We start from the raw sequence: 15,600 nt of genomic DNA on the forward strand, positions 1-15,600 counted from the left end.
AATATTTAATTTGATTAGTCCACTTTTGAAAGTCTTTAATCCACTGTTTCTGAATTAAAGAACATTCTACCAAATGCCTACGTAGAATGTGACATGCAAAACCAAAAACCCCACCCCAAACACAAAACTCCCTTCAAATAGGTATGGGAAAGCCTACCTCAGCAGAAGTTAATTAAGCCTCTTTACTGGAGGGTCCCTCAGAGATTTTTACCACGCCAGTAAGTCCTGGGGATTACCAAGCTATGCCCAAGGTCTGGGAGGACCAGCATGTTTCCTGTAAAGCATTTCTCAAACTTTGGTCCTGTGGAGCTCCTCATTCACAGAGCACCTCTGGGAGCTAGTATTCCCTTGCCACGCTTTGGAAAATGTTGCTTGAACCCAACTTCAGATCAGAACATCAAAACAAAACTCTAAGCTCCGTGGCAGTGAGCACGTTTATCTATTTCACCCCTGCCACATTCCCAGCGCACTAGAGACGCTCAGTAAATACTAGTTAAGTCAACAAGTGAGTGTATGTACAAATAAATCCAGTGCACAACACTGAGATACATTCTGAGATGCAGGGAGGGGTAGGGACTTTGTGTGGTTCACTGCTGCAGCCCTAGGACCTGGAATATGTCTAGGGTATGGTGTGTGTTCAACAAATACTTGGACAGATGAATAAATAAAGGAATGAATCACTTGTCCAACTGAGCTCCTAACTTCAGTGCCTAACACCTTTCCTTTTATGGAAGAGAAAGAGTATCTCACCTGGGTACATGACCCCAGGCAGCTCAGAGGACACTTCCAGGAGCTGGCAGTGGAGCGCAGAGGCCCAAGGCCCCAGAAATGCCCCTGAGGGGAGGCTCGTCGCAGCATCAGAAGCCCAGCTACATCCAGCCTGGCGATGTCAGGCATCCCAACCCAGGGAAGCTGAGGACGAGACTTCCTTGGCACTGCTCATACTAACCAAGTGAGATCCTGAATCCTTCCTATACGGGAAAACCAGCCTGGAACTGGGTCAGAGCCTGCCATGGGTTCTGTCCTCAGAATGGCTCTGCTGCCTAAGACACCGAGTAAATTGAGCCTTCGGGCTCACGGGAGGCTTCTTAGGATCACAAATGGCTCTCCCTCTGGATAAGCACACCTGCCGTGTTCACCACCATTCTTTTTTTTTTTTTTTTTAAAGATTTTATTTATTTATTTGACAGAGAGAGATCACAAGTAGGCAGAGAGGCAGGCAGAGAGAAAGAGGAGGAAGCAGGCTCCCTGCCGAGCAGAGAGCCCGATGCGGGACTCGATCCCAGGACCCTGAGATCATGACCTGAGCCGAAGGCAGCGGCTTAACCCACTGAGCCACCCAGGCGCCCTCACCACCATTCTGAACCCAATTTACCTTTACCTGAACCCTTTTACCTTTCACCTCTCACTCAGCTGGACCAGCGTAACTCCTGTAGCAACACTTGGTCACTTAGGAACCTAGGTTAGTGGACAGTTCCTCAGGAAAGCTCTCCAACAGGTGTGCAGTTTGGGTGGGGGGAAGTGAGCACAGGCACTGTTAAGACAGTCTGTTTTTTCACAGCTCAGGTGACACTGACCCTCACCAAGCTATGCCCAGAATCTACACAGAAAAAGTACCATGAGTTTTCAAGAAAGAGACCCAAAAGCCTGGCCCAGGAGCATTGGTGACCTTTTTCCAAATATTACCCCTGGGTAATATTTCCTTTCAGAGTTGCCCAGCGCAGCCCCAGAGCGTCCCATGTCACCATGAGTGCAGGCCCCACCAGCAGTTTAGGGAAGACTGTCCCCCTAAACCAGCCCCCGTGTTTGAGGTTGGAGCAGCTTCCATGGCAAAGAAGAGAGGAAACAATGCGCTTTATAAAGAACCATATTTATTTTCATTTACAGCATCAATACCATAAATAAAGCTAAACATCGTTGGCTGTGTGCAAAACACAGGGTCCCATGTGGCACTGTAAATGGCTACCCAAGGTCACAGACATGCGTTGCGAGGAGATGGGCGGGCGGGTGGGGGTGGCTAGCTAAAGAGAAGCCTGAGAGGGAAGGAGGGCCCTCTCTGGTTGACATTCTATAAAGGGAGGGAGACTCTGCAAGAGAAGACAAGACAAGAGCGATGACTTTGTACTGGCAAGACTCTGCACCAGTGCAGCAAGCAATGCAGCATGCGGGCCCGTGCAGACAGGCCAAGAGGTCGGCGTGCTCTGGCCGCATGCAGGACAGGCGCCCCCTTCCACCTGAGAGCCCGAGGCCCCGCGCACAACAGCCCCCCCAGCCTCGGCACGGCGTCCCCCTCTAAGAGCACTTGGAACACCCCGCTGCTGCGGGTAATGAATCAGTGGGCACATGTGTTTTGAGCAGAGCCATGGCGGCATGGATGCGGGCTGCTCCAAGTCAGGGCTGAGTGGAGTCGTGTCTCACAGTCACCCCTGGCCTGAGGCAACGATTGCTCCAGTGGAAGCTTCTGCATCCTCTGGGGCTTGATGAGACAAGAACAGTCAGAAGAGCCACAGCAAAGCCCTGGTGTCGAAAGCAGAGGCTGCGCTGGGAAAGGATTTGCCGGGGGCGTGGTGGCACAAAGCACGGGTGGCTCAAGCCTGCGATGATGGCTGGGAGCATTATTATTATTTTTATTTTTGGAGCCCTTCCCCAAAGAGTCACCCACGGTTTTGATCAAGAATCTGCATACGAGAATTGAGGTAAGAATGCTTGTCTGCGTGTATTTTTCAGCGGCTACTAGACTGAAGTTCTTTTCCCAGGGGACAGAGCCCTCTCTGGCGCGCTGTCTCACAGCTGGGGGACCCGTCCCGGGAAGGTAAGCGGTTTCGCAAGGAGAAAGGCATGCACGCAGGGCACACGGGAGGCCGCAGGGAGGCAGGCATGCTGCCGGTGTGGACCGGGCAGCCGGCTCAGGGGTAAGTAGAGTCAAACATGGCGTTCCAGCAGAATGCCACCCAACGTCGCCAACCCCCCAGGCCATGGCATGAGTCCATTAGTATGCAAGACGCTCGCAGTTAGTACGGCCAGGACCGCGGCACGGAGGACGGGGCACAGAAAGCACGTTAGGCGTTAGTACCACTTTCTGAAAATTGGCAAGAAAACCAGTCACCTCCGAGCAGAAGTGTGTCAGCCAAGAAGTGGGTGTAGCACTGGAAGGCTGAAACGAACTGGTGGCCACAGTGTAAGGTTGGCAAGAGAGAGAGACAGAAAGGAGAATTTAGTTCCGGGTGGAGGGAAAAAGGGAAAAAGACTGGTAACACAAAAGGCACAGGAGTTGAAGATGAGGCAACCATCGATAAAAGGGAAACTTCTCCAAACAGATCATCGCTTGCTCAGGGCCGATGGACCTTTCTGGTAGTGTCTGCCTACCCATTGGCCAGAGTGGGTGCGGGTAGTTGGCCGAGGCCAGCGCTCCCCGCTCTCCCCTCCAAGTGGCACGCATCCTCAGGACCCCACGCCCCCCAAGATCTCTTTGTCCCAGTTTAGCTCCGGTGTCCCATGCTCATTCTTGAATGTGCTACGGAGACCGAGAGACGTCTGCCTCCTGGCATCACCAGGCGTTTCAGTTCTGCCCACCAGGAAGGTTCACAGCCTCAGAACATACAAACATCTCAGGCTTCTGACAGGCACGCCCCGTCTCACCAGAGTAATTCAAACCAGTAGTCTCTTTATGGCCGTAAATGACATTCTCCGAGAGTCTAACTCTGGCTTCATGGAGCAGAACTCCACAGAGTGTCCCCGCCCACCCTGGGCTGAAGACAGAAGCAGGGACACGGCTGTGCACGTGTTCACATCATGCCCTCAAGAATTTCCTTTTAGACTCGAACACAGCATTACTCCAGGGCTCCTCCCACCATGCTGAATATGAAAATTTCAGCAAAAATTTGGAAAAATCCAACACAAGTCATTGGACTGAGAACGGTTCCAACAAGGACAGAGGTGCCAGTTCCCACAGGCTGGGACACAGCCGTGCCCCTGTTTGCTCCAAAAATGTCAAGGAAGGCTTGGTAGAAATAACTCTCCCATTCTTCCTGCCCTATGGAAACTTGTCATCTGCCAGCTCTCAAGCGCCCAGGCTCCTAATGCATGCCAGGTCCCATCCCTCCTTAATCTAGAGGAGCTCCCTCATGTCATGAGTGCACAGAGCCATCTCCAGCCTGGCCACTCTAGACATCCTGAGCACGTTGGAAGGCCTTGGCCTTGCTCCAGCAGACCCAGCAGCGGCACATGTAGGGGCAGGGCAGGGTGTGGAGAGGAGAGGTCTCCCCCTGGAAGCCCTGGGGTAGGGTGGACCCAAGGCCTGTTTTTGCCCTCAATAGGGCATATTTCTTTATATCAGTCAACAAACAGCTTCTGCTCCCAGGCTCCCCAGCCAGTCAAGACATAGGAGGTGAGACACCTTCCTTTGCTAGGACAGTGTGAGTACAAACTGGCTGCTTTGGCCAGATCCACGTGGCAGCTGAGTGGCTAAGCCACCAGGATGTCTGTGAGCAGGGCTCATTGGGGAGGTCACGCTTCCCAGGAATCCTATACCCTGAGGTGCTAACAGACGGCCTCAGTCTCAAAGCACAGGATGGAAGAGGGCAGAGTCTCCCCTCAGCCCGACCGTTACGGACCCTGAGTGGTCGTGGCTCAGACAGCAGCCTGGGCTAAGGACCAGGCGGGGGCACAGCAACTCCCCTACAAGGCACCAGCTCACCAGAGCTCTGCACGGCCAGGGACCCTGGGGCCTCCCGGGTCGTGCTCATTGACAGTGTGTTTGTAGCAATCTGCTTGAAACTCCCTGGTCATCTGGCTGTGGTCTGGTGATGAGGGTAAAAACCTTTAAGCTACTAATCAGACATCAAAACCAGGGTGCAAAACAGTTCCCCCTCCATCCAGGAGGACAGATCACCGCCAACTACATACTGCCGTCTGTTTCTGTAAGGTTTAATTCTATTCTGATCTACTCTTTTCTTCGAAACTGATGATGCTTTCGTGTTGCCAAAACACTGTCCCTGTAAACAAGTGGTACCAGGGTACATACAACAAAAGGCACTGATCAGAAGGTGGCATGCTCACTTCTGTTTCTATAAAAGCCCAAACCATGAGTGTCGCAGGCAGCGACCATGGCCATGGACCACGCCGTGGAAGGGATTCGTGATACCAGTTATAAACTTCAAACTGTGTTGAGAAAAACGGACACTCATTGGGGGAAAAAAAATGCTTTCTCTTGGCTGATTAAAAGTTAAAAATTGAAATGTAAACCTAGAACTGTGGCTCGCTTTGGTATAAAAGAAGTACAAAGCTATAAAAAAACATCCTTCATGTCATCCGGCCCCAGCACCAGGAGGGGATGTCCACCCTGATGCAGCCAGGCGCGGGGGGCCAGGGTGAAGCTCTTTGGCTTGGAGCGAATGGGCTAGAGAACGTCAGGCTGCCAGCCAGAGTCCTGGCCACCTACACTTAGACTGCTGCCTGAACTGGAAATGTGAGGGCCCTTTGGGGTGCTCGGCATTTCACTGGAGCTTCACTGGGAAGCATCTGAGCACCCAGCTGCGGATGGTCTCCAGGGTCTCCTCGGACTCGCCGTACATGGAGCCCAGCACCTCGGAGAACACCCAGAGGAGGGGCAGCCCAAGGCTCAGGAGCTCATACGTGTAGCAGTAGTTGTAAGCATTGTCCCTGAAGTGCAGGCCGGCTGCACACAGGAGTCCCCAAATCCAGTTAAGCAGGCTCCGGGGAACGTGAAGCAGGCCCCACGGCAGCACAAGGGGCCAGCTTAGCGCCTTCCTAAAGAGGGAATTGGTGATACCTGGAGGGCTGCCTTCGGGCGTGCCAATGGCAGCCGCTGCGCAAGAACTTTCCACGGGGGTGTCTCGCCGAGGGGCCTCTTGCTCCTTCCACGGTCCCTCCTCCTAAGAGAGGGAGCAGAGTGGGGGCATCAGGCCATGATTCTCACGGAGCACCCCATCAATGGAGCAGACGAAGAGAGCCCACACAAACCGACCATGGCAGACCCTGCATTTTGCAACCAGCCCTCCTCCCCCACTAAGAGCCCCCATACACTGCTGAAGGGGGACTGAATACGGGCATTGCTTTCCGGGGGCCAACGTGACCACAGTGTTCACAGGCCTTCAAAACACACATCCTTTAAAAACAAAACAAAACAAAACAAAACAAAACAAAAACACAAGGCACACACATCCTTTGACTCAGAAATGCTTTCTAATGATCTGTCCTCAGTAAGTAATTTGAAACAGGGACAAAGAGATACTTGCCGTGAAAACAGCTATAAGGTAAAAAGAGGACACAACATAAACATTCAGCAACATGGGGCTTGTTGAATAAATTATTAACCATCTTTTACAGGAATCAAAAATGATGCTTCGAAAGAATTTGTAATGTTACGGGGAACAGCTCTTGGTATATTGTTGCTACATAAAAAGAAGGATATGAAAGTGTAGTGATAGGATTCCAACTAGGTGAAAAAACAATCACATAGGGCAATTTCACAAAACGTTAGTTACGGGTTTCTCAGAACAGAGTAGTGATCATTTAACTTTCCTTCTTTACATACTCTGTCCATCCGTTTTTCTACATTAAGCCTCTATGCCTCGTGTAATCCAAAAAGAGCTGTACAGTGTGGGTCCCTGCTGGGGGGAGCAGTGGTTAATCAAGCAGTGGAGAAGGTATTTGCTAAGAGCTGCCAGAGGAGACGCTGTCACCAACTGGCCACACACCCAGCAGCCTGTCACTTTGCTGACATCCAAGGTGGGGGGTCCGGGGTGGGTGGACTTAGGGAAAGGCAGGCTCCACAGGGAGGGAGGGACATCCTGCCTACAACACTGTGGACATGTGGGACCCGGGCATGGGGGACCCTGTAGTTTTCCCATGGCTGGGCATATAGTCCTGTCCCTGGGACATGGGAAAGCTCTTCTCAGGAGAAGCCAGCACGACTGCTTACCGGCAAGCCGGCCTCCAGAATGGGATAAACCCAGAGGCTGGCAGAACAGGCTAAGGCAGAGACCCTCCGCCCCGCACACACAGTAAAGACTCTCGGCTTCATCTGCTGGTCTCAGCCCCTCCAGGGCCAGAAACTCTGGCCTTGCTCGCAAGGACCTTTGAAAATGGGTCTCCTATCCAGGGGCCTTCCCTGTTTCACCAGTGCCTTCAGGACAAAACATACCTCTCTTTGTTGCTTCAACTCTGCTCGTCTCTTCCTCTGCTGACTGTTGGTCTTATAGTGAATGAAATGAGGCTTGCAGAAGAACTTGCCTGTAAAACAAAACACACACATACTGGCATGCATGGGTTTTCTCCTGTAAATTAGAGCCATGGCAGACACATGCCAATGTCTGTCCCTGTCTAGGCCAGGGAATACCAATACTGGGAATAAGCCCAGGAAGCCTCAAACTTGGCTTCTGCCACGTGCCTTAAAGAAGCCACATTGAGATGAGGTAGCAGGACCCTTTGCTGCCTCCGAGCAGGCTGTAGCAATGGGGGTGTGGTGGGAGATGCCAGGGAAGGGGCCAAAGCCCTCAGATAATCCCTAAGCCAAACCGAGCCCAAGTTCCTTCCCAAGGCTAGCGGCCAGGCTGCAGAATGGACAGCTCCGAGTATCAGCACTGTTTCTAGTTCACAGTCCTTCCAGGGGCCCCTGAAGGTGGGAAAGTCTCAGAACAAATGGCAGCAGTGAAGGAGAGGAAAAGACCCAGGAAAGGGCTGCCCTGGGTCTCCGGCCACAGTCCAGGACCATTGGGCACCTTCCAGAAAAGACTTCTTTGTTCACCATTACAACAGTAATCTCAGTAACAATGGTACAACAGGAAAAAGTTATTCGGCACTCACAATATAGCAGACACTCCTCTGAACACTTTCCACAAATTGACTCCCTTGAACAACCTCGCAACAACCTTATGAGCTAAGAGCTATTATTATCCTCATTTTACTGATGATCTGACGGACAGACCAAGAAGTTAGGTAACAGGCCCAAAGTTATGTGGCTGGCTGACGGTTCATCCTGGCAGGTTGCTTCTCAAAGGAGAGGTTGCTTTTATGATCGCTTTTGTAAGACATACTTTGTAAATAAAAACATTAGTAAGTCATCATTTATTGAACCCTTGTTACAAGCCAGTTGTGATCCTCTTGCTGACACGGGGCCACGGAAGGTGGGGGTATTGGCGAGGACACGTATGTCAAGCACTCAGCACACAGTAGGTGCTGGCCAAGGCTGGTACACAGCAGGCACTCATGGCCCCCCCGGGCCCTTTGAGGGGGGGCCTCTTGCTATAGCAGGACCTCCCAGCTCCAAGAACAGCGTTCCCGGGGACACCACAGTCCTTGGGAAGAACGGGGGCACCCCAGAGGCTCGAGCTGCGCCAGAGCAGAGCCCGGCGCGAACCCCGGCCCCCAAGAGTTACCTTCGTCACCGTCAAAGGCATAGGCGGCCAGACGCAGGGTGCTGGCGCAGACGCTGCAGCGGAAGCACTCGCGGTGGAAGAAGTGGCCCTCGGCGCTCAGCCGCTCCATCACGTACACACGCTTCTTACAGAAGTAGCAGGTGTCGCTGCCGCCCAGGTTCAGGGGGAACACCTTCCGCATGGATTCCTGGGGGGCAGAGGGCGGCGGGAGAGGAGCGCCATGCGTCAGGGCTAACACCAAGACTCCTGGAAAGTTCTGAGCTCAATCGTGGGGACCCCCTGGGCTCCTGTTTGCCGCTCATCTCACTGTGGGCACTGTGGCGAGGCGGAGGGGCGGAGGATCCGCTCCCGGCACAGACCCCAACAACCCCAGCCCCACGTGGGCTGCTGTTAATTTTGCACCCAGACAGGCCAGCTGACAACGAAGGAGGCCTGGGAGGGGTTCCTTCCAAGGCTGGCTGCTCTGGTTCAGGTGGGAGTGGAGTCGCTCTGACAGAGGGGGGCATCGTTCACAAACAGGCCTGCCCAGCGACACTGACTCCAGCAATGTGCCCCAGGGATGAAGGGCTGCCTGGGTCTAGAGTGAGATTCCCAAAAGGATGTTTTCCACACCCCTGTCCCCTGCAGTGACTTAGGCCAGGCCGGGAAAGCCTGTGGCAGTCAAACTGCTAAAGAGAACTGCAGGAAAGCAAGAGGCTGTGTCTTCCAGCCCCTGGGGCGGCCAGGCAAATTCCTAAATGCAGGAGAGGGGATGAGGGCAAGGCAGCCATGCGCCTGGGGGATTGGGTGTTTGTATCAAAAGGAAAGCAAAAGAACTGTCCAGTCAAAGGGCTGGTGATGCAGCAGGCAGCCTTGTTGGGGAAAAGGGAGAATTCAGAGGGCAGAGTATCTCTCTGTTACTGGATTCTCAGTCCTGTGCCAAAGGGCTACTTGAGCTGGACACCAAATACTGAGGGTAAGGGGTGGCCTGCTTGGTATTTTTACTGAGCTCTCTAGATATCAGGGGACAGGCTTTGCCTTGTGAAATGACCTGGAGGGGAGCCGAGTGAGGTTAATTGGTCAGAAAATGCAGCCCTCCCTCTAACCTTGGCACCGGTCTACCCCATTGTCACACCTCCTGTCCACAAGCCGGGGGCCTCAGGTGGGCCAGGCCGTCCTCCCTGGGAGACCAGAGCCGGTGTCTGCGGGTGAAGGCTGAGGGGTGTGTGTCCTTACCAGGTCTGGAGAGGTGGCCTGGGTCTTAGGTCTGTGATCATTCATGTACAGATTGACCAGGACTTCAGCTGCAGCCCCTATTCCGCTGGACACTTTCCCTACCGTCAGCTACCCGAGAGCAGAGGTAGAGGAGACAGAGACAAAGGTAGAGGCCAGTTAGCACTGAGAAGGAAAGCGCAAACAGGCTGGATGTGGGACAGGGCTCCACACCCACATGCAGACAGCGCCCCACGTCCCAGGAGATGCGAACCCAGCCTGGAATGGGCAGCGGGCACTCTGGAGATGGAGAAAAGGACAGAGATGGAACACTGGGGCCTGGGGTGAGCCAGGTGACTTTGAGAACTAGTTCTGTGGGCGTGCAAGGCCTGCAGGATTCGTCGAGTTTCTTGGTTCACAGATGGGGTAAATGAATCCCAGAGAGAGGAAGGGAGCTCTCCCAGGCCACTTAGCAAAGATGTGCAAGATTCAGAACTCCTCTCAGGTCTCCTGAGTCCCAGCCTGGGTGCCCTCACACCCTGAGGAACCAGGACCTCACAGACAGACAGCTGACCGGCAGCCACCCTCCCATAGCCATCTCCCTCTTTGGAGAGCTGGGAGCTGCTTCACAGGCATCATGAGCAGAACCGCACCCCGCACCCCTGGGAGGAAGGGTTAGGACCCCAGCTCCATCATGAACCAGTTCTGAGACTGGACACAAAACTCTCAGCTGCTGAGCTCAATTTCCTTATTTAGTAGGACAGGGGAAATTGTGCCTGCCTCATGGACATCTGGTATATGAACTGAGGGAGAGAAGGGGGATTCAAATGCCTGGCGCTAGGCGGGGGTAGGCCAGGAGAAGCTGGACTCCTCCTTCCCCGTTTCCCAAGTGCAGCAGCTCCCAGCCTGCCCTGTGGCCTCCACAGCCCTGGGGGGCCATGGCAGCATCTAACCTGGGTGCCCTTTGGCCTACAGAAGCAGTGACTGGAATGGGAGCAAGGAGGCTACGGGATGGAACTCCACCGCGTGCTCCAGGCGGCCGTGCCCGGAGGCCCCAGGCTGCTGCTGGCATGTCAGCTCCATGGGGGCCCTGGGCACCACTGCTGGCAGGTCACCAGTGCCTGTGCTCTGGAGGGCATGACAGCCATCCCCCAACTGTGAGCTTCTGGTTCCCCATCCATGTGTCCTGGGGCTGGGGCAGGGGTGGATCTGACAGCCCAAGTGGACATGGGCTGGACACCCAAATACCCCCAGCAAATCCAACCTTGCTCCCCCTTTCCCATCAGCTATCAATGCCACCCCAGGAACACCGCAGTCTCCTCTTCAGGGAGGCACACAGCACAGAAATGGTTCTGGAAGCACCATTTCTGACCCAGAATCCAGGAAGGAGGCAGGTCCCGACCCTCCCCAGCCTTGGAATCTGGTTTCTGGGAGGCGTGGCGGGAGAGAACTGTGGCTCAGGTGAACAGCCATTGCAAAGGCAAACAACAGTGATGGGTGCGGCTAGAGGAAAGCCCTCCCTCTAAACCCGTGGCTGCCCCTGGGAGGCCACGTCTAATCTGCTAGGAAAGCCTCAGCAATAAAGCAGGAAGTTCGGGGGACGGCAAAGCGAATGGCTGTGGTCCCCCAGCTCCTGGTAGCAGAGCCCTGCCTCAGAAGCTGAGACCAGTTTACTGGATTCCAGCAACAGCACAGCCACTGCGAGGGGGAAGGAGAGGGAAGGATGCCAGGCAAGCTGGGGAGAATGACAAGATCCAGGAGGCTCCTGTTCCCTTTCTCATTAAGGAAGCCCTCACACTCATGGCCACTTTGGAGCCCTTGGACCACATGTGGGGGGATTCTGGGGATTGTAGCAGGCCATGGGCCTGCTAGGTAGGGGGTCTGAGTCCATGGCTCAGACAGACGGGAGCCTCTCAGACTTTACAAAGCCTGTCCTTTCCTAGGAGCACAGCATCCAGGCCAGTTACCCCAGACCCACTTCACCTCCCGAGCTGCCCCAGCCTGGGGGAGATCAGCCTTCTGCTTCCAAGCACACTCTCTGCCATCTACAGGATGTCACGAATGCCAAGAAACCTGGCTCCTATTTCTAAGAAAGGTTCAGGTGCCCTGGCTCAGGACAAGCCATTGTTTGCCTGATGTTCCACTCCTTACCGGGACCCCCAGCGGGACTCCCACTGGGACCCCTCCTCCCTGACCAGGCCCCTCAGAAAGGGGTTGAAGAATACTAAATACTTCTTGGGTTTATATTAAATCAAAGAGGAGGAGAAGACAGAGGAGGTCAGATTTACCTCCCTGGCCACACTGCCTTTGTGTGGCTGTCTCCCGAGGCGCAGTGTGTGAACTGGCTCCGAAGCGCTCTCCCAGAAACACTCCACAGTGATGCCGTGATACCCACGCGCAATTATCGCCTCCCCTGAGTTAGAAGGGGTTGAGACAGTACTTTCTGAGGCTTTAAATACAAGTCCCTAATGGGACCTTATTAACCACTTAGCTAATAAGCACTCTGTGCTGCTGAGCTTTTGTGCAACCCTGGCTTAAGAAGCAATTACAGAAGCTGGCAGATTGAGGGCTGGAAGGTAGCTTGCAGATGTCACCAGACCCATCTATGCACTCATGGACTTGCTCAGTTGCTCTGCCAAGACTGGGTACTCTCCAGGTCACCCGGCCAGGTGATCTAGGATAAAGACAAGACCTGGTCTTCCAGTATGGGCCAAAAAGGCTCCCTTCTCCCAGTTGCAATCACAGCCCCAGGCCATTGCCACAGCTTTCCTAAGAATAACGAAAGCACCCTTAAGGAGAGCAGCACTGGATCTCCCATATGCCCTTCCCAACCTGATGGAAACCAACCCAGAGTCACCACTGGCCAATACCAAGAGGTGGACCAACTTTCTGGAGAGGTCACAAGGAGACCTGGTGATGGAGAACTCATCTCAAGAGGTGAGGGGAAGCCCCCCGGAAGCCCACCCCAGAAGCCAGTGTGGAGGCAGACATTGCGTTGAGGGTTAGAGGTTCTCTTCTGTTTCTTGTCAACAGGATGCCTTATCGGCTCCAGTAGAGTGAGGACATAACCAGCTAGACCAATGCTAGTTCATTGCTCCTCAAACTGTAAGTGGCAAATGACCAGGTTTTGGTTAAAAAAAAAAAAAAAATCTAGAGGTTGTTGTGACCTAGTATTTCTGGACATAGTAAATGTGAATTACTGGAAATAGGATCACACACTTGGATGCGAGCCAATGTCAGATTGCTCTATAAGGTCTAATGCTCATTCTCACTCGCTGTGCTCACTGGGTCACAGACCAGTACTTGCCCATGAACTACACCCTGAGTAGCACTGCTTGAGCCTATTAAACTCTAAGGATCCTAAGACAGAGATCAATTTGTGGAAAAACTTCCAGAAAAGTTTCCAGAAAAGTCAGTCCTGGTATTGACCTCAGAGTGAGATCCAGGCATTCTCAGCAAGGAGATTCATGCACTAAAAAGCAGACTAGTCAAGAGGAGAATTTATAATTTGGGAATTTGTTCCAACAAAAAGATGTGGCCAGAAATGATCACATCCCGGTCACTAGTTTTTAAAGAATTGATTATTCCGGAGGGCCATGCGGCTGTTTTTGCAAACCTTAATATAGCTTTCAATATTCTTGTAATTTTAAAGAACTGGAGTATTTCTTACTATCCTCCACCCCCTTTTGAATTCTAATTATTTTTTCGTTAATTAGAACAAGCTGGAATGGCTGGACATTTCTGGTGGGCCATTATCTCACATTACATTAGACTAACCTCACATATACCACTTCCCTTCTGTGAGCCTCAGCTTCCTCAGCTGTAAAATGGGGAGACCACTGCCATCCCTGCAAAAAAGGGTCACCACAGAATTCAGGCCATACCTCAAATGGTGCAAGGCCCCCAAGAAGCACTTTGTGGAGAGTTAATGAGTCCAAAACACCACCACTTGCATGGCTTTCACATTTCTATGTTCTAGAACTTCTTTTTTCTTTTCTTAGATGGCCTTCACTCTGGGCAACTCTAGGTCACTTGGGTGCCCTCCTCTGCATGAGGAAGAATGATGTGGCCTACCCAAAATGAGCACACGGACTTCAATGAGTCAACCCGGATTCAAACACGTGGCATGTGTATGGTCCTCAGCATCATCCCCAAAAGCTAAAGACAGCTGCGCCCCCCAAAGGAGGCGTGTTGGAGGCAATCCTGGCACTGAGCTTAGAACGTGACCATCAGTCCCTGGCTGCATATTGGAGCCTTTCTCACCAGCTCCGAGCTGGCCCACCTCCCTTCTTATCTGAACTCCCTGATGTCATGACTGTGTCTTACTCATCTCTACACTCCTGGCACAAGGCCTTTTTGCTCTGGATGAAGGAGGAAGCAGGTTCCTGGGCTGCTTTGTGTCCAAACAATGCTAACTACCTACCTCGGGCTTGGAACTCAGCCATGGATACCAGGTGTCCAGGCCGTGCTTCACCATGGAGCTGGGCCACCTGAGGCCACTTGGCCTGCTGTGAACATCATGAAGCCCACACAGCTCAGGCAGGGTAAGGGCAGAGGTTCTAGGGCCTCAAAGGTGAGGGCATGCAGGAAGGGGAGCAGGGCCAGAAGAGGTCTCCTGGGCCCACTGGGGCTGACATTCCTCTCTGATGAGTCTTTAGGGGAGAAATATCATAGGACAGGCTGGGGGCCTGGGTGCCCAGGGATATGCTCAGGGCAAGAGCAAGAGAGGCCAAGAATAGAGACCACCTCTTTCGAGGGGGTCCAGAAATGACATGCTCAGAGTTGAGACTTGGGCAGGCCTTTGGGGCTGTGACCTCCCCTGGGCACCCATGTCTGCACCTGTATCCCCTGGCACCAGGCACTGTGCTGTGATCGTACATGTGTGGCCCTCAGAGCCTTGCGAGGTGGGTCTCATAATCCCCCTTCGCAGATGAGGCAGCTGAGGTTCAGAGAGGCTCTAACTCACCTGAGGCCGCACTGTTGTTAAGTGGCTGGGATGGAAATGGGAACCTGAAGGTGACTTCTTTGCCTTTAGAAAGAGAGGAATCAACATGCATTTCAGGTCAGTGAGATTTCTTTGGGAAGTCTCCTCCACTGGGGAAAGAGCACATTTATTGGACACTACAGACATTCTACCTTTGCCAGCTCACTGCATCATTCCTGGCACTACCAGGGTTGGCTGCCATCACCTCCAGTCTACAAATGGAGGACTGGGGTGCTGAGAAGTCCACTGACTCCTCCAAGGTCACGTGGTGAGTGCCCGGCACTCTGACTCTAAGCCCATGTTCTTCTCCGTAGAGCACCCTGCTTCCCTGACACACACCAGCACTCTGCGAACTAAAATCTCCCTGAGAGGGGATGCACACAGGACACCTCCAAAGGCAGTCCTATCCCAGAAACAAAGAGAAGGATGAGGAGGCTGGGGGTACCCTTGAGATCTATCCCTGTATTAAATGAAAGGAAGACATACTACCCAGCCAAGACTCCCCTAGCTTTCCTCTACTGTGCAAATCTCTCCAGGAAACCCTGCAAATCCAGGTAGAGAAAGCTCCTTTTGTAATGCACATTGCTCTTCTGACCCAGGAGGATTGAAAGTACAGCCCCCTCTTGCTCCTTGGCACAAACACTTGACCACCATCTTGTTCCTGCAAGAGCTCACCAGCCCTGGCAAATGGCTAGGAGCCACGCTAGTGCCAAATCGGCAGTGGCCTCCTTGCTCGAAAAAAGAAGTTAACTGATGGTTGCCAGGGGGTCAATAACACTACAGGAGGGCTGGTTTGATGGGATGGATGAGTCGAATGAATGCTGGAGACATTCAAGTGGACATGATCCCTGGTCGGGTCTTTGAAAGACAAGACTCTGGTCACGATCTAGATCCTAAATGAGAGAACCTCAATACGCCCTGTGACCATTCAGGCCAAGCTGCCAGCAACATTACTGAATCTTAAAGCAAACGTCCAGCTGAGAGGGCTGTCTGAAGGCATAGCCTGGCCACATCTCTTGGAACTGG

General features: G+C 53.0%; 1 protein-coding gene across 7 annotated transcripts in view; it reads right to left on the reverse strand.

The window, feature by feature from the left end:
* Nucleotides 1–15,600, reverse strand: part of MICAL2 (microtubule associated monooxygenase, calponin and LIM domain containing 2) — a 209,266-nt gene that overhangs the window by 72,031 nt on the left and 121,635 nt on the right. For 2 of the 7 annotated variants that reach the window (XM_059408083.1, XM_059408064.1), the window contains 6 exons: nucleotides 14,557–14,619; nucleotides 9,615–9,722; nucleotides 8,400–8,586; nucleotides 7,166–7,254; nucleotides 5,792–5,894; nucleotides 1,850–3,164 (listed from right to left, as the gene is read on the reverse strand). In XM_059408083.1, the coding sequence (XP_059264066.1) occupies nucleotides 3,124–3,164; nucleotides 5,792–5,894; nucleotides 7,166–7,254; nucleotides 8,400–8,586; nucleotides 9,615–9,722; nucleotides 14,557–14,619 (591 nt within the window). In that variant the 3' untranslated portion in view covers nucleotides 1,850–3,123. Of the gene's footprint in view, nucleotides 1–1,849; nucleotides 5,895–7,165; nucleotides 7,255–8,399; nucleotides 8,587–9,614; nucleotides 9,723–14,556; nucleotides 14,620–15,600 lie in introns of those variants that run through there. The other 5 variants (XM_059408067.1, XM_059408093.1, XM_059408070.1 and 2 more) reach the window with 5 other exon arrangements.

The sequence above is a fragment of the Mustela nigripes genome, chromosome 1, assembly GCF_022355385.1.
Source record: "Mustela nigripes isolate SB6536 chromosome 1, MUSNIG.SB6536, whole genome shotgun sequence".
NCBI lineage: Eukaryota > Metazoa > Chordata > Mammalia > Carnivora > Mustelidae > Mustela > Mustela nigripes.